A 27,650-nucleotide genomic window follows, 5' to 3' on the forward strand; every position below is an offset into this window, starting at 1 on the left:
AGTTAGGAGATCCTCAGATTCTTTAAACTCTGTGGAACTTGCTTTCCACTAAACATGCCACAGGTATATGGCGTTCACACACATGCATGCCTACTGCCCGTTAAAATCAATTTCATACAATTTAGCCTATTTAAATTTCAGCAATGGACATAAATGCTCCAGTTCCAAATACCTTAACTTATTCCAGCCTGTTTCTACCCCATTTCTTTTTTGCTACATCTTGCCTACTCCATTTGCTGTAGAACAAACAGAGACTGATGCACAGATTGCTCACAAAAGATAATTCCACTAGAATGCATTGCACTAAGTAAGACCTATTTAATTTTTTAGAGCTAGATAAGGCAAATATTTATATTTTTAACTTAGGTTCCCAGAGGTTTCAAAGGAAGGCTAAAATGGTAGAAACAACAAACACTACATGGTACTGAAGTTAGAAAAAGAAAGTAAACTATACATCTTAGCTTTGCCTCCTTTTGCCACTTAAAACAGCAAATTCCTTTTCCCAGGTAAGATAAGCCATCATAGATATAGCATTTCTTTAACCTGCTGTTTCAGTGCTATGAATCATCCTCACCATCATCATCATCCGAGTAACTATCTATCATGGGAGGCTTCTGGAACTTTTTTTTTCCTAAAGAGAAAAAAGACGGGATTCTGTTCGTTGACATGGATTTATTTGCTGTAAACATTAAAATTATCTTTCTCCAAGAAAGAGTTTAGGGAGAAAGTGTCAGCTTCTAACTGTCATATACACCACATGGAGAAATTGTGGGGTGGGTAGAGTAAGAGAGAGGAAAGGGAAGAGGCAGTGGTTTTAAAATATGCCATACTGGAAATATACAAAGAAAAATAGATATACTACAGAATATGGCATTAAAAAACATTGTATTGATACGTAAAATAATATATTAACAATTTTAGGCATTAAAAAAACAACTCCCTCCCTCAACAAAAGAAACTTGAAATAAAAAGACAAAGTGCTCAATAATTTCCAGGGAGATCTATATATGAGATAAACACTCTGGAAATAGTCAAAAAAGCTTGTGCATGCAAGACTGGTTTCTCCTCAGACAACAAAATGATCAAGATATAAACTGTTTTCTTTTTAATCAGCATCAACAATACATACGACACTTACAAACAAGGAATGCCAAACGGTGTTTACAAACACGGAAATATGGGTCCCTTTCGGAAGATTTTTCCAGAAATGGATGTGGGTGGGGAGTCTGTTGGATTTGTGTAACACCTGTGCCCACCTATTTTACAACTGAGAAAAATGTTTGAAGCTTCTTAGAGAACTACCAATCTTTATAAAATCTAGCAGACTACATAGTGTCTGAAATAACTATTTATAGAATATAGACATTACTGAAATAGCAAGTGCCTATAATAACATTGTCTTCCTAGAATCATCACTTTCTTTTGATTTAAATCTTAAATAATCAAATCTTTTTGTCCAAATCCCTTTGATTTAGTCTCTTTTTCTCTCTCTCTAATTTTATAAAGGTTTTGAATAGCTTATTCATAAATAGGCACAGAATAGTTTTGCTTTGTTTTTTAGAAAGAAAAAGCCAAACTGCATCTGGTTCAGTGTACAATCCTTTGCCTTCTGTCGATTCATGCTGCACCCTCTCCCTCCCCCACCCTTAATTCCATCTTTTATATATTACAGCTTTCCCTTTACAGCAGAAAACCCTTTAAAAGTCTTAAGAAAGTGGGAAGGGGAGATTGAGTGGGTCATCTTAATACTCTTGCCAGCAGCAGCAGCAGCAGCTAAAGCCCAAGCAAGACTCAGCTTCCTAACTTTTAGTCCTTGGTCCCAGCCATTCTCACAATCATAGTAATGAACTCTTTAAAAAAAATCTGTGTGTCGTTTTTGCTTTGTGGGGGGGAGAAGGGGAGTGGATGGGAGCGAAAGAGACTTTTGTTTTTTGTTTGCTTGTTTGTTTAGGCAAGAATAAAAAGCTTGTACCATGGGAATCTGTGTGTAGTCCAAGGAACGGAATTCAGCGTGGCCAAAGCCCCCAGTTTTCAGTCACTGTTCTGCAGGACAAGCTAAGCCACAGTTTGGAGGGTGGGAGCATGCGACAACCGGAGGTGCTCCTTCCTTATGGGGGGAGGGGGCTCTCGCTTTCCTCCGGGGGCTTCGATCTCCTTGCTTGCTCGCATTCCCCCCCCCCCACCTTCGAGGCTTTGAAAGTTCTTCAACTCTGAGAGCGCAGCAGCATTGTCTTTCTTTCTAGATTTCCCTCCCTTCCCTTACACTTTCTCTCTTTCCCTCTCTCTGTCTTTGTTTTTTAAAAAGGTAAAGTGTCCAAGAAAAGTTTGTCAATTATTGCTGGCGGCGGCACCAAATCTTCCAGTTTCAGGTAGAAAATACGCTGCAGGCCTTGCGTGCAGAGAGTGCGCAGTTCCGGGAGCTTGCCCAGGAGTTTCGACAAGTAATTTGGCCGGTTCAGGCCGCCGTTGTTGAAAGTCACGTGGTCCTTGAGGCAATTGACAATCTTGTTCTGTAGTTCTTCCACCCGTTTGGGCTCCTTCAGGCCGTGCCTCTCTGCAAAGGACAAGAAATGGCCGATTTAGACTCAGCTCTGGACCAATCTAAGGGGGTAGCTGAAGGAGGGGCACTTCAACAGGCCTTGTTAAGAGACTATCAATTATGCATTGGGAGATCCTACCCCTCCTTTAACTATCCCTTACTCCTTAAAGTTCCAATGCTAAACAACATAGTTTGGAATAAACTGACGTTTCTGAACTCAAGGGACTTTCTTTCATTTCTACAAATTAGAAATTCTTGCTACAAATTAGACAGCATTGTGAAATTGCAGTTGTGGGTCAGATTGCGACTCCTCCATTTGAATCAGTACTCTTGAACTTCCAGTGTGCCACAGAACTATCTGTATTATAGCAATTCAAACGTAAATGGTCTCTCATAAAGTTTCTGTTCATAACAGCCCCTCCATGGTTTGATCAATTAGCCCAATACTCTGGATTGGCAGGCATGCTGGACCTTAAATTAATCACAGGGGTTGGATTGTCCACCATATTAAAATAAAATATGATTGGCTACTTTGTGATTCAGTGTGTCATGTGAACATAAACATGTCTCCATGCATATATCTTGATTTGTGAATTCTATTCCCTATTGCCAATGGTGATTGTATAAAAGGGCAATTACTTTGGATTACTTCATATTCATCCGGGACATAATGATAAACTTTAGTTTGCTTTAAATAGGAGCACAGGAAGGTTAAAGGAATAGATTTACACAATCCATAATTTAAAAAAAACCAGGAGTTTATGGGAAAAGAAGTGAGAAAACCCAATATGCAGTTTAGAACTTCTAAAATAAAACAAGGGCAAGGAGTGTGACCTATTATGGATTTTAACTCTATATTGGAGGAATGTGAATCTCTTCTAACTGGGAATTCTCATCTGCCCTGACAAGTTGAAACAGGGCATAGGGCAGAGATTTTCAGCTTGCCCAGAAAGACTAAAATTCCTTTTAAAAATTAATCTATAGTCATCACTAATATGGAGAAACTGGTTACTTATTCCAGATCACTTAATCTGAAATAAAACACCCCTGGGTCATCAGAATAAAGAGGAAGAGCCAGAAGCTGGGTCTCACCTGTCACCATGGCTAGGGCAGCGATGCAGGAGAAGGCAGAGATATCAACGTTCATATTCTGCAGGCTGGAAGAGAACTCCACAATGGAATCGATCCATTCCCCGAACCCACGGACACATTGCAGCCGGTGCAGGACCACACCATTACAAAAGATGAGCTTCCCTTCCACGGGGTTTGACCTGCGTGGGGGGAGGGGTTTACAGGGCGGCCAGAAAAGGGGAGAGGGGGAATAGAGAAAGGCAAACAACTAATTATTCGCCAAGCAATAAATGGAAGGCTTAAGAGGGACCTAATTACTGAGGAGTTAATAAAAACGCAGCTCAGCGGACCTTGAACGTCGCAGGTTTGCTCATCACAAGGATGGCAAGGGATGTGTCTGGGTGTGCACATGTATCCCACAGGCCTGCACATCCACGTAGACACTTGCAGGTGACCTTCAACTTGGAGAGAGCACTTCCTACTTACCTATAGGCTAGCCGCAGGACGAAAAGTTCCAGGAAGGCAGATTCAAACAGCAGGTCTTGGTCTTGTTTGGGAAGGTCAGTGAAGCCCGGGATCTTTTCTGCCCAGGCCCGGATAATATCCATGGAACCAGTTAAGAGATCATAAAACTGCTGGATGTGCTGCGTGTCGTCACCGCTCATCTGATAATCTGGGTTTGCTTGGAACTGGGATTCCATGGCAAGGAAGATGGGAGAGAAGGGGGAGGGGGAGGGAAGTAAGAGAAAGACCCCAGCAATTTAATGAGGCTCTCTGAAATCTATAGCCCGTGAAATTGCTAACCCCATTTCGAGGAGGGGAGCCAAGTTTTTATAACAATTAAACCTCGCTCTGGCCAGTGAAGAAATTAGATGTCCCATGGCAATTAATTCAATTAGGGGTGGCGCTAGGAGGGATGGCCCTCGGAGAGGGGAAATGGCTGTGGCCAGGAGGAAGGGTCAACTTTAAACACTCTGGAAAAACACCCTGAAGCAAAAATCCCAGGGTTTGGCTTAGCTTCTGGAAAGCCAGTGGGAGGGGGGAGCAAATGAGCGGTTCTGCTAATGAAGTAATAAGGGGAAGGAAAATCCACCCATCAATCCATACACACAATACAAATATGTAGCATGCATTCAGCACAAGCGCCTATGGCTCTCTATCACATTTCATTTCTTATGTATTAAAAAATGCACGTTCGCATGTGGTTCTACTGTGAGAAGGGAGCAACCGATCCCGCCTTGAAAAAGAGGCGACTTTCTCTCCTTATTCCTTATTCATACCATGGGTCCCATAAGGCAGAAGAGAAAAACAAACCAGCATCCTTGTAGTAAGGAGCTGAAGGTTAGTTTCCAGGAGGCAGGTGCTCTGGTCATCTCCTTTGGGAGTGTCCTGCCCAGAGTTTAATCTTTCTTAACGGCTTTCATTTCCTAAGCATGTCTGAATGGGGAACACCTCCTTTTCGAACTAAAGCATTGCTTCAATTAACTGGCAAGGGAGAAATAACTTATACTAGTATGGAACAAAATAATCTATGTATATTTAACTAGCAGTAAACGCTATTTGCAAAAGTAGCCCACAGTCCGAGAAGTGGGGCGGAGAGAGAGAGGGAGGGGAGGGAGGGGAGGGAGAGAGATGCAATCTGCATCTGCTTGAAGTTCCCCTTCCTCCTTCAGCAGGCACACACGCACACACATACACACCAAATTCTTGCCCAGACATCTCCAAGCCCTCTGGGACACCAACACCTCGGAGGCGTCTGCACAATCACATCAAATGGGGTGGTGGAAGGGAGAATGACCTTACTGGGGACTAGGCGGATTTCATTTGGTGGCCCGCGAGGGGGACCCGTAGGCAAATATTGTCTCCAGCTTACCCTGGAATAGTCCAGGCTGGTCATAGCCGGGTTGGAGTCGACATGAGCTCTCACCAGGGCACTGATCAGACTCACCGGGGGCGAAGGGGGAGAAGGCTCCTGGGGGCTCTTCGGTTTCGAGGGCAAACGACCCCTTCGGCCTTTTAAGCTGTCTGTGCGAACTACTGAAAAAAGACGAGATGCCTCCACTCAGAGAACATGCCTCAGGTCGCCCGGCCAGTCAGAGAAAAAGAAAACACAACTCCCCCACCCACATACCCACCTAACGTCCTGTTTTTCTACTGGGATCAAAACTTCGTGGCTGAATATATCACCCCGGAGAAAAAGTTTTCAGGGAGAAATTGTGGCTGTTCAGTATTGTATTATTTTCCGGACTTCCTTTGGCTCCTGCGGAGCTCAGTTTCCAAACATGAGGCTGACTTTTTAGACACGAGTTTAGAAAAACACGTACGACAGCACAAAACCTTTCTGACGTTCCTTCGCATGAACCCAATCTGCCCTGGCCTTGGCATCCCTTTAAAGTTAAACCTAAGACGGGGTGCAAGCGCCTTGTGTCAGGTAAGATTATTTTAGGTCTAGTCCGGGTTTGCACAGGCCTTCGGTTCCTGTCACTACCCCGAGGGTTTATGCTCTGGAGATGGGCCCGAAGGACCTGGGTGGAAGGAAGCCCTAGGCACCCCAAGGGTCAGAAGAAGCCGCCCGTGGAAGCTCAGCTGGAGCTTCGCTGCGCCTCCTCTCGCCACTACTGGGGACGCTGCTGCTCCGCCTGTGCTTGTGGCCACCCCAGGCGCCCGCCCCACGGCAGGCTCTACCTTCTTTGACCATGCCGACCCCAAGGCACTTCTGAAAGCGACAGTACTGGCACCGATTCCGGCGGCGTTTGTCCACGGGGCAGTTCTTATTCGCTAAGCAAACGTATTTGGCGTTTTTCTGGACGGTGCGCTGCAGAGACAGGGGAGAGAGGAGGGGGGAGGTGAGGTGGTGAGCGGAACAGAGCGGAGAGGAGCCCCGGAAGGCGGTCCGAGTTTGAGGCACTTCGCGGGCTGAGCAGATCCCTTCTTCTTCTTCCTCTCTCGCTCCAGCGGCCTCTCTTTTTCCAGGTCCTCTAACCCAAAATTGGGGAGCAGGCGCGCCGAGCACCGTCTGGCGAGCCTGCTATAACCTACACAATACACAAATCTGAGGCATTCCTATGAGGTTTTTTTTTTAAATTCCTTTTCTTTTCAAGGATGCGGCTATTCAGTTAGGAAGTTACGGTGTGTGTGTGTGTGTGTGTGTGTGTGTGTGTGTGTGTGTGTGTGTGTGTGTGTAAGAGTCACAATTTAATTCGACCATCGGGATTGCGGGTCTAGTTTGTTAGCTAAGACGGCCTTCTCTCTTCTAACCAGTCCTAAAGCAAATGAACTGCAAAAAAAGAAACCCTCCCCCCTAGTTCGCCCGGCTCAGCTCGTCCCCAGACAGGACAAGAGTCCCCCATACACACACATCCTAGGTGGGACTGGAACTGACAGAGAGAAAGGCGGGGAGATCAGGAGAGGGCAACAGGCGTTGAACACCCCAACAACTCGTTCTCCATTGCAGGTCGTTTTTGTAGATTATAGTTTGGGAATAGGCCCTTGTCTAAATCAGCGCATTTTAAAAGCCTCTTGGAATGTGGGTTGGGTACAAGGGAGAAAGGAAGAGAAAGAGAACAGGGGCATTGTGGCACTTTCCCTTCCGAGCTTCAAAGCTCCGATTAAATAAAAAGCGATGCTCCGATTCCTTCAAACGTTCTTTCTTCCCCAGACTCGGGGAAAGGATGCGGAGGAATTCATCCGCTAAAACGGCCAGTTCCTCTCCTGCTGCACTATCTCCATCAAAATCTAGGGCAGGGAAAACGTGGCAAAATGAAGGGCTGCGTTATGGGGGGGGCTGTCATAGGAATGAAATGTTATTCTTAATAAAGCAGGAAAGCTAGGCCTCAAATCTGTATCAGGACAATAAAACTGAGAGGTGTTTTTTTTTCCCTGTGGTGAGCGGCATATTCCCATCTAGTGTTAGATAGATGTGGCCCAAGTACCTCTGTACAAGGAGCCCGAACTATTTTAGGGATTAGATGACAAACAGCCTAATAAACGGGCAGTGAATATATGCCGTTTAATAAGGTGATAATCCCACTTGCTTCTCTCTTCTAGAGCTTTTTTTCTTTCCCTATGAAGTAAAAACCTGGTAAGTATGGATTTTGATCTAAGTCGCCTTTATCATTCTGAATCCAGCTAACATCTGGAGACAGGAAGGAGGCTAAGACTAGATCCCCAAATAGAGATCCTGTTCTTTTCTTCTAGATGCCCAGTCTCAAGACTGACAGCGGTTGTTGTCTAAAGCGAGTTAGTTTCTACTCAGCAGAGGCAGGGACTTGAAGATAAAGGGAAACGGTGGAGGAGATGGACGGAGGGATGGGAGATCAGCGGCATAGCACTTGGCATCGGGGAGACAGGCACACACACACAAGACTCCCGCAGCCGTCGCCACCCCCGCCTCCCCAGGAGGCAGCATGAGCATCAGCTCACCTTAAAGAAGCCTTTGCAGCCCTCGCAAGTGCGCACGCCGTAGTGCTGGCAGGCAGCGTTGTCTCCGCAGACGGCGCACAGCCCCTCGTTGGAGGGTGAGCCCCGCGAAGGCGGCGAAGGCACCTGGGCATCCAGGAGCTGGGAAGCATGCCCGATCTGCAGTCCGGGGAACCCGACGGCGGCGGCACTGGCCTGCTTGCGGATAGGGTTCGGCAGAGCGAAAGGCTGCCCGTCGTGGTGGTGGTGATGGTGGTGATGGTGGTGGTGGGCGCCAGGCCCGTGGCCCGAGGGCTCCCCATTGAGCGGTAGGGCATGCAGGGGCCCGTCAAAGCGCATCTGGCAGCTGCCCACCGGCATGCCGGGCGGCGATTGCTTGAAGGAGAAAAGCGAGAGCCGCGGCACCGCCGTCGGTGCTGCCTTATGCACGCCGCCGCCGCCAGCCGCTCCTCCTGCCGCCCCACCGTAAGCTTGGTGGTGATGGTGGTGGTGATGATGGAAGCCGTGCAGCGGCCCGGCCTCGTCCCAAACGCTCTGACCCGGCGCGAAACCAGCGGCCGGGGTGGGTGGCGAGGCGCAGGGCTTGTAGTAGACGGCCAGCTCATCAGGCGCCTGGGGACCGCCGGCAGCGGGGGGCTGCGGCGGCGGCGGGTAGCCGTGGCCGTGCAGGGGCAGCTCCTCGACCTTGATGGAGGGCGCCGGTGGCGGGGGTGGCGGGGGCTGCGACGGCATTTGGTAGAGGCAGGGCGGCTTGACGTCGTAACCCGCAGCGGCGGCGGCAGCGGCGCCGTAGTTGTCCATAAAGGTACTGAAGCTGGGGAGAGAAGTGGTGGCAGTGATTTCAGTGTTGGTCAGGTCCATGCTAAACTTGACAAACTCGGGCGTTAAGAAGTCCGAGCTGTATTCCCCGGCAGCCGCCGAGTGGTGGTACGAGTAGCTCTGCGTGGCCGGGCTGGCTCCTTGCGGCGAGGACCCGTACTGAGCCTGGACGCAGGGCATGGCTGCAAACGAAACACGGCACAACAAGAGCATGGCTCAGCTTTCCTGGGCAACAATCCCAATCCTCTCCCACCCACCCACCCACCCATTCCCCGCCCGCCCTCCCTCCCTTCCCATAAAGAAGCCAAGCCAGGAGGGGAAGGAAGATGATGCCAGGGTATGGGACGGGCAGACGATAAAGGATGGGGCAGCACAAGCGGTGGCAGAGAGGGAGGTAAAACGCGAATCAAAACGGGCAAGGAGGAACCGCAGAAGGGCTTGCTAGAGAGAGAAGGGGGAGAGAGAGAGCAGTGAGGTCTTTACTAAACGTCGGTGGGGGAGGAGAGAGACGGGGGTGTCAGTAAAAAGCAATGCCCCCGCTGCCAAGAACACGGGAGGCTAGATGGGATGCTGAGCTGCTCGCGCTGGAGCTGCTGAGAGTGGAGCCCAGTACGCCCCCTCCTCTCCACCCGCAACACACATGCACGCGGTCCCTCTTTTCTCGCCTGAGTTCCGCCAGCCCAACACCTGCTAAAGGCAGAGGGGCCGCTTTCCTCCGGGTTTTTAAAAGAGAGTTTGACTTCCTGGTTGGCGGGGCGGAGTGAGGGGGGGGGTGAGGAAAGGGTCAACCCGCGTCACCCACCTTCAGCCGCGTGAGTGGCGTTTTCGGGAGAATTGAAGGCAGACAGCGTCGGAAGTCAACGGATAGACAAGTTGCCAAGACTTGAGCGAGGCGCCGAGGACTCCAGTCTGTCCGGTTGCTCCCTGAAAAAGACGGGCAAAGGTGTGGAGAGAGGGAGACGACGTTACTTTTTTTTCCAGCCTCACCTAGACCGGGGGGGGGGAGGGGGGAAGGCCACGAGGACTAGCGCCTGCCACAAAATTCCTGCTTCTGCCAGGCTCAGAGGTGTCTTAGGAGAGCTGGGAATACAGCCTCCTAAAAAGCCGCTAAAAGGCAGAGAGTGTATATCTTCCAGCTGGATGGCAAAGAAAAGCCCTTTTTGCCTGAGGGGCTTTTCTGGTTGTCGTTGCGCTATTTGATTCATACAGAACATATTTATGGACAAAGTCTTGTCCAGGTTTTCCCCTTGATTCCCTCATTGTGCAACAAAAGTATTCAGACATTCAAGTTATCCCTCCCACCCACCCACCCACCCAGCTCCCTCATAGCTTGTCCACACGCATCTGCCCGCAGAGACTCCAAAGTCTTACACTTGACAACTCCCGCAAGCCTCCAAAGGCGTGTTTGGCCGTCCCAGGGGGCTAACTTCTCTCCATCGCGAGCGGGGATGACATAAGAATGAGAAGCGCGACGGGAGGAGGGGAGGAGGAAGAAGAGGGGCCCGCGCTCCCGCTTCCCCCCCACATTCCGCCACTCTTCTTCGGCTTCCAAATCTTCAAAGGGGGGGGGGGGACACAAGCGGCAAAGAGACAGCATTTAATTAGAGCACGCAGCCGCTCGCTGGCTCTCGCACGCGCGCGCACACAAAGGCGAAGGCAATTAAAAGGCCAAAGAAAGCAGCAACCCGAGCCGCGCCGAGCTGAGTGCGGGAGGGTCCGAAGGATGCGCGTGGCCAAGCCGTGCAGCCGAATCGAACGGGAGATGGGAATGCCTCTAGCCATCTCTTCCGGATCCCCTTCGGAACTGACGCAAATCGTTTTTTTCCGGGGGCTTTTCCGATGATTGCGTCCCTCCGATAACACACACACACACACACACCGCAGAACAGCTTCTCATGGGTACAAGTAGCAAACCCTGGGAAGTTTCATACTTGGACTGCTCAGCTAGCCTCTCTCTGTTTGTACTCCGAAGTCTTGTGCCCTTTAATTCAAACTCCGTTGGAAGCCGACAATCCCTCTCCCTCTGTACAACCTGCTAGCTAGGCCGTTTCAACTAGGGCTGGGGGGCGATTTGCCTTCTTTTCCTGCCTCCCACGCATCAAACAAGGAAGCCGGCCGGCCCCGCTATTAGGCGACGTGCTCTGGAATCATTTTACTTTGCAGTCTGCCCACCTCCGGCGGCGATCAACCTGGCAGGCAGCGTAATTGCTCCAGGACCGAGCGCTGGTCCTCCCCTGCTCTCAGCCTTGGCGCTGACTGGAGATCAAAGTGTTCCCAAGTAACCCAAATCCTCCGCCCAACAACTTTTTTTCTTTCTTCTTCCTGCGATTGAAGTCCTCCCGCGGACCTCTTCCACAGGATGGGATGCCACGGCGCTGAACCCCCGAAAACCAAAGCGCAGGGGCTGCGCTCAAAGTTTCCTCTTCCGGCCTTCTATCCGAAAAAATCCACACTTTGCGGGGAATGGAAGTTGCGAGGTGGGCTGTGGGAAGGTCTCCGGATCTGAATGAAGGCTGATAGGCGAGGCCCTTTTAAGAGGTACTTTTTGGATAAGCCTGCACGGGGCGGGGGTGGGTGGGGTTAATATTTGATATCTGGCAACCGCGATCTTTCCCGGTCCCAATCCCACCCACCCCCCGCCAATCTCACCCAACCTATCCACTCCATCCCATCTCCGGGCTACTTTTCTTTGCCTGAAGGGAAGGAAAATGTTGCATCATCCAGCCAAAAGACAGAATAGATTCTCCGTCGCAGTCCACTTACTTGTTAGGTGGCGTGTCTCTTTCATTCATTCATTCATTCATTCAACTGTTGGCAGTTCGGATTCCCAGGGCGAGCGGGCGGGCGGGCGAGCGGGAGGAAGCGGAGAGCCACTTCTCGCCGCCGAGCGCTTCGTCCTCGTTTTCCTTTCGCCTTTCACTCGCCTCTGCCAGCGCGCGGACACGCCGCTCTTCCTTTCGCTCCTTAGGGAAGTAGAGTACGAGCGAAGCGCGGGGCGAGCAAGCAGGACAGACTGGCCCTTCCCTCCAATGTGCCTTTGTTTATGTGGGCTCTGTATTGCACAGCCAAATGCATCCCAAGTCTTCAAACGTCAGTGCACGTCAGTGCCGCCTTGCCCAATCAGCCAGTCAAGGGGCTGGATCTCTCGGTACAGTTGGCTAGATCTTGCTTTGGTAAATTTCCGACGTGACATCACCAAGAGTGGCGCTTTTAAGGTGGGAAACGGCTCTCCTGCTTTGCCTTCACCTTGGCGAAAGCTTTTTGCAAAATTAGGGACAGATCCCCGATCCTTTTCCTTCTCCTTTCCCTGGTCTGGTGGAAGAGATCCGAGACCGTAAACAAAGGCTGAATGCTCCCTTTCTCTCCCCGCCCCCCTGTTGTCATAAATCCATGAATCTCTAGGCGCTGTCAATCCATCGCGCGCTCTGCCCGAGTGCCTTTTTTCCCACATTATACTTTCTCACCAAGCGGAACAGGTGTGTGTTTTCCAGGTGTGTTCGCTTTCCAGAGCGAACATTACAACAAACCCGGGCAAACATACGTGGGATGTCCACCTACCTTTGATCTGCCTAGAACTGCGACTTCTTAACCCCTCCCTCCCAGGTACCACCTTATCTCGGCGGTGTTCTCTACAGAAGGCACTTTACAGGTAAAAAGGCAGGAATGTATTGACGCACCCAGTCCATCCTTTTAAAACAGAGACAACGCATTCAACAAGTTGCACAATCGTTCCCAGACCGATTTACGTCCCGAAACATACTTCTCTCGCTTCCCCCCTCTCCCCCGTTGCACTTCAACTGCTTAAAAAATGCCCACGGATGCTATTATATTTGGAGGGGGAAAGTATGTGAGTGTGTGAGTGTGTGTGTGTGTGTTTGCACGGGCGCGTGCCCTCAAGATAAATATATAAACTAGATTCTAAATATTGGTATTTTGTTATCTTATAGGCATACATCCAAATTGTATACAGTCCCGTTTCTGCAGCTGAGTATGAAACAAACTAATGGTCAAAGTCCAAAGCGTGCACGTGGGTCAGAATCACTGCCACCCAGAAGGATTCGCTTACAGGGAAGTAGTGCCTCTACTCCGAGCACTTTGATCTGGAGGGGGGGGGTGAACCCTAAACGGAACCAGTGGGAGTTACTTCCGTGTAGATGGGCAGCGAAGCTCCAAGGATCCTTTGCTATCTCCGTGGGAAACGTCGTTGGAATGCCTGCTTATGTTCTGATTCCCGCGTGTTTGCCAGAAAATAGCGTGGACGTTGCAACCCACGCAGGTAATCGACGAACCAGCCGCGGCGCTGGAGGTAAGGAACGGGGGTGCGTGTTCCCACTACCCTTCCCAACAGGCTGAGGGTTAGGGGGCTTTAGGCAGTTTGCTGTTCTCTTGTCCTGAACACACACACTCCTCCTGCCCACCTTCAGCGTGTTAAGCGGAGAAAATTTCCCCTCCCTCTACTGATCTTGCTTTGGCCGCCGATTTGAAACCTTGCAGGTAAAAGGACAAAAGGATTAACTGAGGACACGGAAGGTAACTTAAGAAGGTAAGTAGATGTTCAGGAACCTTATCTCCTTTGAAGTCAAAGCTGTCATTGGGTCCCAAAGGTGCTTTTTCAAGGGCAACCAGACTTTCTGTTTTTTCTTTGAAGACCTTTCGCTTCTCATCCAAGAAGCTTCTTCAACTCTGACCGGATGGTGGTGAATGGAAGGATTGCCTCTTGAAAAAGCACCTTTGGGACAACCATGACCTGGATGGCTGAGAATCTCCATAGACCTTTAGCTGTCATTGGGATTAATAGGGCACGCCTTCCATAAATCAAGGAATGGTACTTCTACACCCATACCCCCTTCCCATAGTGATCCGGTGAAGGTAGATCCCGTGCTGGTTGATCTGAAAGCAAACCCCGCCGATCTTCACAGGGCTTGTTTCCAAGTAAGTGCAGACTTAAAGGGAGGCTGTTACCTCCGAGTTAATTTGGGGGCACCGGCCTCTCTGGCTTGCCTTAGCTCCCCTTCCGGAGTGCTTCTCTTTGCAAGTTGGCCAATCCATTAGGATTTCCGCCTCTTCCTAAAAAAAATGTTCCTGAACTTTCGAAGAACGCTTGAGTCAATGGGATTCCCTCCCAGACGAGGAAACTTCTCCCCCCGGGCTATTTTTAGGAATCCTATAAATAGAGGGGCGAGTTTTTTTTAAAGGCATAAACTTTGGCAACGAAGGCGGGAGGAACCCTGAGCAGCCACCTTAAGTCCTCCTCTTCCTCCTCCTCCTCCTCCGGCTGCTGGCCCCGGCGCGAGGCTGCCAGAGGGCTGGGACAAGGAAAGCTCGAGCTCATTAGCACGAGCGCAGCCGCGTCAGCCGCCGCCGCCGCCCGTGGGCTGAAGCGCACGAAAAGGAAAAAGTGAGAGTGGGGAGGAGTGAGAGGGGCGGGGTGGCGCGTGACGCAAGGGGACGGTGCCATTGACGCAACAGGCTTGGGATGGCTCCGAAAATAGCAATCGCGAGCGCCCAGCTTGCCCCGGTGGTGCCTGCTCCATTGCGCTGAGAAGACGGGGAAAGCAACAGCCTGAGAGTGGGCTGGGCTATTTTAAGGCTCTGCGAATCGGAAACTCGAAAGCAGCCAAAGGGGATTTATTTTTAAACCTCTTTTTTTCCTGGGCGCTGCGTTTCGAGATTGAAAACTTCCTTTTCTCTAGCACTAGGGTTGAAGTTGCTCCAGAGAGAAGGACTGGGCTGCCAGTGGGGTAGCGCTAACTCCCTCCTCCTTTGCTAATGCTGTCAAACCCGTGTAAGAAAAGGATGTAATAAGAATCCTATTTAATAAGCGTGGGTGTGAGAGAAAAGAGGAGCTCGCAAATAACTTTTTCTCTCTCGCTTGAACCGTCACTTTTTTGCAAAGGGAAGTCAGGCTGGTATAAATGATTCTCTACAGCGATGGACAAGAAAGGCAAGGAAAAGTAGATACCTTGGCGTCCTCAGGCAAGGGGACCCCCAGGTTCTCCCTTGCCCCCCTCCCTGCGCCTTGAAACCTCCGGGTCGTGGCGGGATAAGGCCACTGCATCTGGGCTGCAGAACTACGGGCGACCACTAGATGTCAGCCCATCGACTTGCCTATCTCTCTCCGGTGAATGGTACGGATTTGAAGCAGCCCACACACCATAGACTACACACGGGAGTGGGTGAAGAAAAAACCAGGGACTCTGCTTATATTTCCACCCAGCATCACTCCTGCATCAGCTGGCAAGCTTCAGGCGATTTGCTGTTCCTCTCTGCCTACCTATAGGCAGAAAATACCAGTATTAGGAGGATCACTAGGCGGCAGCAAATAGACTTTCAGGGTTTCTTTGATGCCATCTTGTGGTCATTTGGTTTTCTTTTTACCCAACTGAGAGGTTACCCTGAGGCCCAAATAACTTCCACACGTGGATCAAAGCCATTCCTAATGTGTCTCCTGTCCTAATAATTGGCCAAATGGAGTGTGTTTTCTTTTTGAGGCTTTAAATATTTTTGCTCCATTAATTTGGACAGCAAGGACTATAAAAGAATGAAAACCAAACAGCTCAATGGGTTTTATATTAGTCTAAAGTTCTTCTGAAGTTGCCCAATTAGAATAATTTAGTATTGCATGTCTCTGATTGTGTCAGAGCTGGACTCTGCAGTCAACATAACCAAGAACATTTGAAGTAACATTGGTAAAACTTGGATGTATTTTGTAAGATAAATGCATAATCACTTCCAATAATTTGTTGAATGCAGTTGAGATATATAAAGTCCCCTATCTTCAATATTCAAGATTGATCTCTCGAGTCAACAGATATTTCCTTTGCCATTAACTACAATTTAATTTGAATGTGTAAAATAACGTATTGTATAATTTGCCCCAAAATAGTTGTATTCTTTAAGAGGGCCGGCTGTTTCCATTAATTTCAAGGAAGTGGCATCCTATTAAAAATCTTTTCTACACAAGCACTTGAAATAATGTTACTTTTCTATATAACAATATGAATGCTAGAGATAAGACTCTTTAATTTCTTTATATATTTTTTTCTAAATCCTTAGGGATGCGACACACATAAGCATTTGTATGGCTGTGGAATTTGAAATCCATAGATTTATGCAGGCGTCTTTAATTTCACTGCCACAAAACCATTTTTACAAACCTAGACTGTGACATTTTGTTTGAAAAGTACTGTTCTAGAACTGATTTTTTAAAGTTTTAATTTTTCCATAACCATTCTTACATCATTAATCTTATCTTGTCATCTGGGTACAGTCTTTGTGCCGTCATATTTAACAGTTACATCATTTTTAAACTGATGTAGAACAAATTTTGATATAGGTATTCGGAAACTTTCATGTATGCCTAGTAATACATCATAGGATGAAATTATTTTCCTAACTGAAGCAGTGGATGAGGAGGAGAGCTATATTGAAACATAAACTTCTAGTTTGTGAGAAATGAGGAATGAAGTCATTTTATGTCTATATGTATATACACACAAACATACACATGCATTTTTAAACTAGGAAATTAATTATAGGTAAATATGTTAATATTCAAGGTTGATTCACCAAAGTATAAGAGTTATCCCTCTGTGTTTATATCATATTTAAACAAGGTTAAGAGGATAAGAAAATTATTTTATTCTGGTTGCTGAGTTTATACCTCAACTGACATCTCAGTTCCTTGCATGTTTACTTGCAGATCACTAGGTGGGAAATATGTTCCTGATATCATAAGGGCTGTTTTTAAATTAAAATCTCCCTTTAAAAAAATCAGAGGGGGATTCTGTGATCAGATTTTCTGTCAAATACCAGATGGTGCCCTGCATAATTTAAAACACTGTATAGCATCATTTTTTTATTCTTCTGTTCAATCATGTCTCTCTCTCAGAGGCTGCCTGGGGAAGGTTCCTGCAGTTTTCTTAGGTTTTTGAAAAGTGGTTTGCTATTGTTTCTTTCCTAGGGCTAAGAGTCTGTGATTGGTCCAAGGTCACTCAGTTGGCTTTTGCTTAAGGCAGAATTAGAATTCACCACCTCCAGTTTCTAGCCTTAACCACTATATCAAATTGCCTCTCTTGTAATATTACAAAGCTTCATATGATAAAATCTGCAGCTTATAAAAGGAAATGTGATAAAATATATAAAAGCACTACACTGTGTGTATGCTTATCATATTAAGTTCAACAACTTTCATGTAAGTGGCTGTAGGGGAAGTCTAAATGAAAAGTATTATATAAGAACACAGTGCTCATAATTTAATGATACTTCTGTAATTAAGATTGAACCCTGAATGTGAACACATTTATTTACAACATGGGTAACAAATTAATTTCTTATATTGAAGGTCTGTGCACATTTATTTGTCTCTGCTGTTCCAAGAATGTAACTAAAAAGACAATGAGTACAGGCTCTTGAGGCACATAGATTTTTATTTCTAGTACATGGGAAATACTGTGATTAGGAATATATCAAAATGAATAAGATGCTACTTCTCACACCGATCTAGATAATTTATCGTATATACCAAGAATAAATGAAAGTATGATGTAGCTTGTTATATATAAGAATTATTTTGTTTGTAACATTCAAAATAAACAATTTCTCTTAATTTAATGCAAATTGATTCTAAGTGTTCAAAAATGAAAGCAGAGTCTTCAAATGTTGTTTCATGTGGAAGAAATGGAATAGGTAACTTTACCCATATTAAGAGCTGAGAATATTGATTGCCAGTTTAAGATGTGCTCCCAATTATGAGCTTTCCCTCAGGAACTTGCATGAACATAATTTCAGGAAAGATAACAAAGCCAAACTGGAAAGACCGTGATAATGGTCTATAAAAAGAAAAAAGACTGTACATCGTAATGTTTGTGTTGGCAATAACAAATAATTTTAGTTTTTAGAAGACACATGACTGTATTTTAACCTACATTTGAGCAATTTTCTTCCATCTTTTTTTTTGGGGGGGGGAATTATATTTATGAGAACTGAAAACTAACATCGACAAAGCATGCTTTCAAAGGAGGTTAGGTGTGCAGAGGGAAATGGAAAAAATGTTCTTGGACTATTGAAGAAAGAATTTAACTACTGGTATGTGCTTTTTTTTAACCCTCTCCTCAAATACCATGATAAATCTGCCAGAATGCCCTGTTTAGGGCAATTAATCAAAGATGCAAGAGGTTTTTTTTAATCCATTCACCCAAAGACAGAATACTATAGGACTTAGCTTTAAATATTAGTTGCAATTTCTGCTAATGCCAATATCTCAGTATGGAATGAATGTTAATTAGAAAAAAGCAACAATCTCTTTTTGCATCAATATTATTTCAGTTACAGTTCTTTACCAAAGTAATACTTCCCTCATGTTTTAGTAACACTCTTTTACACTGTTATTTGCATCATACCCCCCTAGATATATTTACTTTTGAGTATGATTTATTGATTTAAATGCTTTTAAAATAAGCAATATGGTTTCCTTTGCTGATTATTATAAAGGGTTTCCCATGCTATATTTGCAACATTATAGACGAAACATAGTTGAGCCCTTATATTGTTAGGTACATATTTAATTAACATAGCTTTAGAATCCATGCAATATAAAATTTCATTGCTCATTTTAAAGTTTTGAAGTTAACAACATAAACTTCAAGTTGAGTAATTAAGTAATCCTTATATAGACACTTATTAAAGTATTTATACATATTATCTTAAATCTACATCTATCATTTTGCCAATTAAAATTAGGACTTTAATTGCAATTAAGTAATTTAATTGCCAATTGAACAGCAAAATTGCTAAGTGACTAATTTTAATGCCTATTTTAATTACCAATCATGACTGGGGAGGGAGCTAATCAAGCAGTATCAGAGTAATGATGTGAAAAAAAGAAGAGAGAGAACAAACATCCATGGCTCCATGCTTCAAAAAGAAGTCTACGTTAAATGAATGCAAACAGTTCTTATAGATGTAACAAAATCATGCCTTTTGGTACCTAAATACCTGCACAGAGAATTCAGTACAAGAGGTTCACTCTCTAGAACTGGAGTTATAAAGGAAAAGCAGTTTGACATTTTGTAAAATTCCTGCAAAAAAAACCCCATCTCCTCCATTTCCAAGCTGACAGCGTCTGGAATTCTGGTTGCCAAGTACAATTTTAGTCCCAAATACCATTGTAGGCTAAGAATCACCCTTGTAACCTAACAGTATCTCAGCAAAGTATATTTCAGAACAAATTAACTCAGGAGATTAAAAATAATGTTAATCTAGTGGATTGTTTTGAAGAAAAGCTCTTCAATTTTCTGATCTTAAAACATAAGGGTCAACTCTGATTAGGATTATGTGACAACAAAAAAAGAGTGTCAAAATATTAGTATCAAGAAGACAGCAACTGCAATAAAGGCAGAGTAATATTTACAAGAAAACATTTGAGTCCACAGCATAAAGTATTTATTGTATGTTGCCTTTGTAATGAACGGTGTATGTCATTGTGTTATCAGCAGTACTATATAGTGACAGTTGAGCACATGAAAAGGTGAATGATGAATATTTCTGAGCCAGTGGAAGCCACATTTTAGAAGATCCATATTAAAATATATCTCACTGAGGGCATTGTTTTCTTGATGTTTCCAACTAGTTTCCAACCTTTAATGTTTCCAAAATTATTCTTATTTAGAGAATAAGAGACACCTTCAAATTAACAAAATACTTTCCATGTATAGTAAAACCCAATATATGAACAGAAAGGTAATAAGAGCTTTTATGGGAAATATTTCTGCATTGTTTGTATGCAAAATATTTAGTTCTAACAGCAGAAAATGTATCAGAGCTTCTTAAAAGGCCTATATTGAATTGTGGTTCAGAAGGATAGTGAAAGTGCTTTCTCAATTCATAGAAAACTTAATAACATTCACCTAGCTAAACTACGCATTACACTGTTTGTATAGTTAATATTAGTGTCTAAGGGTTTCTTATCTATAGCAAATATTCTGGAAGGATATTTTATACTGGCAGAAGTTGAAAAGGAAAGGTTTTAAAGTCCCAACTGATCACAAAATGTTCTCCTCCCTCTAGCCAGCCTTTTGTAATCGCAAGGAGCAGGTGGGCTGGGCTGGGGTCATATTGGTCTAAAATTACACATGGTTGCATTTAAAGTTATATATTGGCTCTGGAATTATTTTGTTGAGAGATGCTGACTTACATGTGCATATGCATAGAGGCAGTTTTAGACTGCTATTTTAAATTGTGCTTCTGTAGGCAAAACTACCCCATTTTTATATCTATGGATGTCAAAACATTGTTTCAATAGTTCATTATATAAATGGTAGAGTTTTGGAATGATTATATGCCAGTCTCAAAAAAAAAATTCAAATGCTAGAGAACTCAGGAAAAAGAACTGATTAAATCTTAGAAGTTGCAGCCTAGGATAGCTTCATCCAGAGCCCAGACCGTTGCAGAAATAAAATACTGTAATAGGATTCAAAAGTGAAAGCTTTTTTCTTTCTTATTAAATCTATCTTTAATAAATTATTAGATTGGTTTGCATCCATACTTTGTAAACAATAATTAAAAATAAGGGAGAAGCCTATGCTGTGAAACTAAAAATAAAAAGTGGGTGCCAATATAGAGTTAAAATGTGTTGAAATATTTTCTACCTTTTTAATGTCAGAATCAGAAATTATGGGAAACTACAGCATTTAGAAGCAATGTTCAAAATCTAAACACAGAAGTACTGTGTACCATTAAACCTGAGCTCTGTAAAGCCTTTATGCAAAAAACATTTTTCTAAGGTAGTTCAGAATGCAGAACCTGAGGCAGGCAAGTATAATAAAGACAAATCCCTAAAGAATACTATTTTAAGGACTATGCTATTTATTCTGAAGTCAATTCTGTAGAATTCAACAGGATTTCCCCCTAGAAACGCATGTTTAAAGTTTAAAGAATGTTACTCTATACCCATCAAATTGATTTCAAATTTCTCAGTTAAGATTAGCCTTATTAAACCAATGGGACTTTGTCATGTTGTTTCATTGATTTCAGTGAATGTATTCCATTACTTTTGTAACTAACCCATGGACAAGAATCTGAAACCAACCTCAAAGAAAATACTGTATAAGGTTGTTAATATTTTACATAATGGTGTCTTTGCTAACAAATAAATATGAATTGCTAAAATATACATATAATTCAAAAGAGGATAACTAACCCTTTTCTATAATTGTTATGGAGCCTGATTAGATAAGTAATTGAGATAAGTATGCTTTTAAAAAAACCATATGAAAACGTAACCTTAAAAGACAACAAAATACAAATTATTAGCTTCCTTCAGCTTTAATTTACTTACATTTACTTCATTTTCTGGAACAGAAAGAAATGGCGAGTACAAATACACACAAATAGAATGCGAGGTTAACAATATTTTAATAAGATATTGTAGTTTTAAATACATGTAATTCTTCTTTGTCTGTCGGGTTATATTAAGGGGACTAGGCCATATAACATATTTGACAGTTTCCCGGATCCTAGCTGACAAATAGGTGTTTGCAGCATTTGAAGTCCTTCTGCATTTTGCTCTCAGTCTCACTAGGCACACTGTAAAATCCACTCTGTTCAATATCATACATATTTCTTCCACAAGTCATCCCCATTCAGTGCCATCGCATTCACTTCCCAGAGAAGGTAGCTGCTTGCCTGTGAGGCGAAAGGTTGCGCCCTGCATAGGAATACCACCTTACTGACTTTAAAAGTCTCAGGTCAAGGAATATAAATTGTCCAAAGCAATTCATCTTCTTGTTCAGTCATTAAATCCCACCCACCCACCTCCCAGAATATATTTGATTGATATTCTTGGGAGGTGAAAGGCTAAAGGGGGACCATATGGCAACATGTTGCATTCCATATGCTATCTGCCCATCCATGCTGAAGCTGCCATTAGCAACATCTGCACCTAGCGGAAATCCAGCTGCGCTGAAAGCTATTGTCAATTAAACGGGGGAAAAAAGAGTTTTTCCATTGCCAGCATAATATAGACCCGTTTTTCTCCGTCTGCAAAGGCATAAACGAGTGGATTAAAAGGGAGGGGAGGAGAATTAAGGTTTTCTTTTCCACAGGAAATGTGCTGTACGATTAAAAAAAAAACCACACACACAGCACGGATGGGCGAGCAAACGGATCGAAGGAAAAGACCTGCAAAGCTTCCACCACGACGCTGCAGTTACTATAAGGCTCTCTTCCCCCCCCCACCCGGAAGCTTCCAAAGGCATAGAAAGAGCTCCTCCCCGCCCCTTAAGGTCTTCTCGAGCTAGAAACAGCGGGTTCATTTAGGGGTGGAGACAAAGGTGAGAAGCTCCTCCCCCCTCTCCCCCATGAATTCAAACGAAGAACTTACTTTTTCCGGAAGCGCGGGCTTCCTGCAGTTTGGGTCAATGGTGCGCCTCCCCCCCCTCCGCCCACACACTAATAATAATAATAATAGTAACAGACCCACATAAGCTACGCCGCTCCATTACGGCATCCTAGCTTCTTGGGAAGAACTAGGTGCGCGCATGAAAAGCCAGCAGCCGCTACAGACCTGGGGGAGCGGCGACTTTACATTGTTGCGAACGGATGAGAATAGTAATAGTTACCTTTTCCTTGGGCTCCGCCAGAAGCCCAGGCTTTTCTGCTAGGTTGCCCGCTTCCCTCGCCCCCTTTTCTTTCTTTCTTTCTTTTTCTTTCTTTCTTTCTTTCTTTTTCTTTCTTTCTTTTTCTTTCTTTCCTTTCTTCTGAACCAGCCGTTCAAACTCTCCTTTCCAGGGCGCAACCTTTTCGGCTCTGAGGCAAGGGCTTACACCTCCGGGGGGAAGGGTTCTCCGCCGCGGGCGCCTCTTCGGCAGGAAGATTTCGGGGGTTTGCAAAACGGGGCGGCCAAAGGGCGACGGTCTTTTTTTCCTTCCTTCCCCGCCGTTTCTTCCAAGCCCCCGAGTCGCTTCAAGACAAAGCGCCCATTGTAACCGCAAGCGCGGCTCCGGCAGCCAAGAGCGTCAATCCCTCGTCAGCGAAACGGCTCTCCGTGACGGCAGCGCCAAGCTGTATAAATAGCCCGGCCCAGCCCGGGCAACAGAAGGGAAGGGGGGGAGTGAGGTGGAATTTCCATTGAGGCCGCCAGGAATGGAAACAATAGCTTTGGGGGCAGGAGCGAGCGAGCAAGCGCGCGCCTCCTTGCTCGCACCGGGACTAAGCGAGCCGCGCGCGCCACCCGGGGACGGCGCCTGGCTTTGCGCCAGCTCGGTTGTCGCGAGGGTTTCCCCGTTGTGGCTTTCCCGCCAGAAACGCACAGTTCTTATTTTTCTGTCTCCCGGGCACAATCTCTGTACTGTTTTCCTGTGGCCGCCTCAGCTTCTTAGACGGTCTCCCAAACAACATCTATTTTTTTAAATCGATATTCTTTCAAATAAATCTGAAAGAAAGATTTATTCCTTTCAGAAAATCCTTGCTTACAGAAACATTTTGAGACTGCAAACTTGCAACTGCTGAATGATGTGACCGGGTTCGGGATTCTTTTGTGTGCGCGCGCGCACCGTCAAGTCAGCCTTTACTCCGGGCGACGTTTGCAGAAGCAATTTGCCCTCTCTTGCTCCCTAAGCTAAAAGAGAATGACTGGCCTAAAATCATCCAGTTGGTTTTATACCCAAAACCTGACTAGAAGGCAAGTGTCTAGGTTTCTAGCCAGGTGCCTTCACCCCTACACATTAAACTGGCTTTTAATGAGATCCTAGAAAGCTAAATTTAACAAGAAACAAGTGCCATTTTGTCTCATATGCTTAAAAGAAAACAATTTATATCATTGTTATTGATGGTGATCTAGCCAAAAGAGGTAGTCCTCAACTTAGAATCCTTCGTTTAGTGACCATTCAACATTACAACGGCACTGAAAAAAGTGGCGTATGACTGTTTTTCACACTTATGCAACATCCCTGTGGTCAAAGCGATGCTTTGCTGAAATGGTCAAAATGTGGACGCTTGGCAACTGGTTCATATTTATGATGGTTGCAGTGTTCTGGAGTCAGGTGATCACTTTTTGTGAGATTTGGTTAAGAATCATGTTGCTAACTTAACTGCCATGATTCACTTAACAACTGTGGCAAGAAATGTTATAAAATGCAGGAAAACTCATTCCACAACTGTCTTACTTACCAACAGAAATTTTGAGTTCAGTTATGGTCATAAGTCAAAGACTACCTGTATTATTTAACCTATACTATACTGTAGTTTAAATACATACAAGTTATGTCAGAGTCATTCCTTTTTTCTTTTTTGAGAAATGACTGGAGTTTATTTCTACCTAAACCTGCGTAGAGGGACGTAGTGGCTCAGTGGCTAAGACACTGAACTTGTTGATCAGAAAGGTCGGTAGTTTGGCGGTTTGAATCCCTAGCACCGTGTAACAGAGTGAGCTTCCGTTACTTGTCCCAGCTTCTGCCAACCTAGCAGTTCGAAAGCATGTAAAAATGCAAGTAGAAAAATAGGGACCACCTTTGGTGGGAAGGTAACGGCATTCCGTGTGCCTTTGGCATTTAGTCATGCCAGCCACATGACCACAGAGACGTCTTTGGACAGCGCAGGCTCTTCGGCTTTGAAACAGAGATGAGCACTGCCCAGTAGAGTCGGGAACGACTAGCACATATGTGCGAGGGGAACTTTTACCTTAACCTGTATATGGCGGATGTGGCATAAGCTTTTAGCAATTGTTGGATCCTTCTCCCATGCTCTGAGATTGAGGTAAGCAGTAATATTTGAAGGGATGCTGAATTTCCAGTAACTATAAAAACAAAATATCCAAGATAAAATAATTTTCAGAAATAGCAGACTCCCCCAAAATTGATGCATTTTATTCTCTATCAACTGGATGTCCTCTTTTTCATCTTCATCTGAGAATTACTACTGTTGGGAGGAAAATCCAACTGGTTCAGTTCCAAGCTGGGAGAAAGACACTGGAAATGTGGAGGCTGATCGGAAAGATGGTTTATTGATGAAGTAGAACCACATATAATTCTGGCCAGCTGACAAAATGGAGTTGAGAGTGGGTGGGTTTTTATACCTTCTTTGGGCTTTGTATTTGGGCTTTGTATTTGAGTTTCCTGTTCCTGTGCAAGAACATGTCCTTTAATGTTCTATGGCTGTTGTCAGATTCCTTCGAGGATCATGTAGGGGTTATGTAGGAGTCATAGCTGGCTCTATAGGCAAAAGAGGAAATGCAAATCCTAGTGCTTGAGCTAATTTTGTCAACTTTTTGTTTATTGCTTATCTGAGTTTCTGTCCTGACCCAGTCTTTCTGAATGGATTACCAAATCTGCATTTCTAAAAGCTGTCCTCTTCAGTTTCTGCTTGGGAGAGGGAAACAGGCTGGTTTCTGAATAGGCTGGCCCAATCTTTCTTAATGGGCACAAAATATATTCTGGGGCTATTAAGAAAAACTGAGTCTGCTTTATGTCTTTAAGAGCATGTTTCTCCATTTCTCCTTTAGGGAAATATATTCTGCCTTTTTAATATTTCCCAAATATTTCATTCTTCTGGTGGGGAGGTGTTGGCTTTCTACACTACAATGACTGGCTATTTTTACCCTTCCTTTTTGCTCCACCCATATAGTTATTTCATCTTTATCCCATTTTGCTGTCACTTTTTCTCCCCAATCCAAGCTTGTTCCAAGAAATAAAGGAAGACCACCTGTATCTTAGCTTTCTGTAATCCAGGAGACTCCTGCTAATTGTTGGCTGCTGCTGCTGCTACATTACACTTTAAGCAAGTCTAACAGCATCTACCTCATTTTAATTAAAAAAAATACTAGTAATCATAATATTTTGTCATGCCCTTTTGACTAGACACAGCTCAATTTATAAAATATATGTAAAGAAGACAAAAAACCCTCTATTCTATAGCCCAATATAAGATCACCATCAAAATATAGAGCTTAGTAAAATGAAAGGTTAATACCTTCTAATGTAATAATTAGAATCTGTATCTAAATAACAAAATAGTGACCAGTTGCAGCTTTGTGCTTTGTTGGAAAATTGCCTAGCTACTCAGAAAAGAGATTAAGTCAAGTGGTGGCGCTTAAGATCATGCTTAAGCTTACCAGAGTGTGATCCCACACAATCTATTTAAGAGGAATGTGATACTTATGTAAAACTTTTTATGTAATAGTTAAACAAAGAAAATATAACATACAGCATATCTGTTCCAGGCAACAACAACGCCATTGCAAGGATGATTACTTGCTTGTCTTCTGGCTTGATCAGATAAAAATCACATGTACAGTATAACATACATACTCAAACATATTTCGTTTGCTACTGGATAAAATGCAGCCAGCTCAATACATCTGTGGCAATACATTAGTCAATTTCCAGATAACCTGTTCTTGATCCAAGATGGTGATGATGATGGCTGCCTCAGTGAAATGCTCTCTAATGGTTTCCTTATTTTTTATTATTCTCTGTGAATGTATCTTGTCTTTTTATGCACACTGGGAGCATATGTACCAAGACAAATTCCTTGTGTGTCCAATCACACTTGGCCAATAAAGAATTCTATTCTATTCATCTTCAAAAGGATTTTGTTAATTCACAAATCAGCAAACCAATAGCATCCTGAGATTGCCCCATCAATATTCAGTGATTACAATGGTTGAATTTTAGAGAACTACATTTATTTACTGAAATTATAGCCAGCCACAATAAAGTCAATAAAGTGTGCCTTTAAATTATTTTGAGAGGTTTGGGGTTTTTTTAAGTGGGAGTAGCAGTGGATTATCTTCTGCATACCTTCTACTCTAATTCTCAGCTTTAAAATTGCATTGAATTGAACTGAACTGAATTGAGTATTTTATTTGGCCCAGTGTGATTAGACACACAAGGAATTTGTCTCTGGTTCAGAAGCTTTCAGTGTACATGCAAAGCAACAGAATAATAATCATAAAAATACCAATAAGAGGATGAAGTAAAGAAGATAATAAGGAGGATAATTAACAGTACTGCATAGGTAAATATGCATAGACATTAGACAGCATTGCGAGAATTAGGTGTTCAGCAGAGTGATGGCACTAGGGGGAAAACTATCTAGTGTTTTGGCATGTAATGTCCTATACCTATAATGCTATCACGAGGGAGGAGCTGAAACAGTAAAGGTTTCAGTAAAGATTCAGGAGACTGGATTATATTTCTCCCTGAGTTATCAGAATATTTCCTTTCACCTAGGCAATTTTATCAAATGTGCAAAGAGTGATGGCAAATGCAAGCTGTGATCCACTACTTAGAATTTCTTATTATCATGTGTGTAGTGGCCTATGCAGCAAACCAGCACTATGCCAAAGTTAGTGTTCTGCATGCAGTGACATCATCCAAATGTCAATTTTATGTTTTTGTGCCCCATGGTCTGAAACAAGTATATACATCCCTGTCTTCGTACGATGATACCCCACTCCTTTTGTAATTTCCTCCACTGCCTATTCTGGACACCCATACATGGAGCAGAACTACTATTAAAATGTTGTTATGCATAAGAATAGCTGCTTGCAACAAGTACCTGCAATAAAAAAAAGCCTGCCTTAATTTAGTGCTCTATGGATCTGTTAAGATTATATTTCTGAAAACTCCATAGCAAAGCAACAAGGGATAGGAAACTGTTGGCTACAGGGCTGCCTGCCTGCTAGCAAGCAGGGCAATGCAGAAAGTGATTGCGGTCTCAATGTGTACACAGTCTGGGATAATATGTTTTCCCCCCAGTTTTGTAGATTTTCAGAAATTAAAGTAAAATTAATACATAGCTATTG

At 44.3% G+C, this 27,650-nt stretch overlaps 1 protein-coding gene across 4 annotated transcripts; it reads right to left on the bottom strand.

The window, feature by feature from the left end:
• Positions 1-652: 652 nt before the first annotated feature.
• On the bottom strand, positions 653-23,124 carry NR4A2 (nuclear receptor subfamily 4 group A member 2; the record flags this gene model as incomplete). Of its 4 annotated transcripts, XM_081943346.1 has the most annotated exons (9): positions 653-2,554; positions 3,632-3,810; positions 4,097-4,299; positions 5,484-5,647; positions 6,296-6,425; positions 8,033-9,030; positions 9,651-9,772; positions 22,468-22,575; positions 22,612-23,124. In XM_081943346.1, the coding sequence occupies 6 exons, from the start codon at positions 9,026-9,028 to the stop codon at positions 2,298-2,300; spliced, it is 1,929 nt and encodes a 642-aa protein (XP_081799472.1). In that variant the 3' UTR covers positions 653-2,297. The 4 variants fall into 4 exon arrangements, with proteins under 4 accessions (XP_081799472.1, XP_081799471.1, XP_081799473.1 ...); XM_081943345.1 differs by having other exon boundaries at positions 22,468-23,124; XM_081943347.1 differs by lacking the exons at positions 22,468-22,575; positions 22,612-23,124 and adding an exon at positions 11,612-11,629.
• Positions 23,125-27,650: the final 4,526 nt, after the last annotated feature.

The sequence above is a fragment of the Natrix helvetica genome (assembly GCF_964273705.1).
Source record: "Natrix helvetica genome assembly, chromosome: 1".
In the NCBI taxonomy this organism is placed as follows: domain Eukaryota; kingdom Metazoa; phylum Chordata; class Lepidosauria; order Squamata; family Natricidae; genus Natrix; species Natrix helvetica.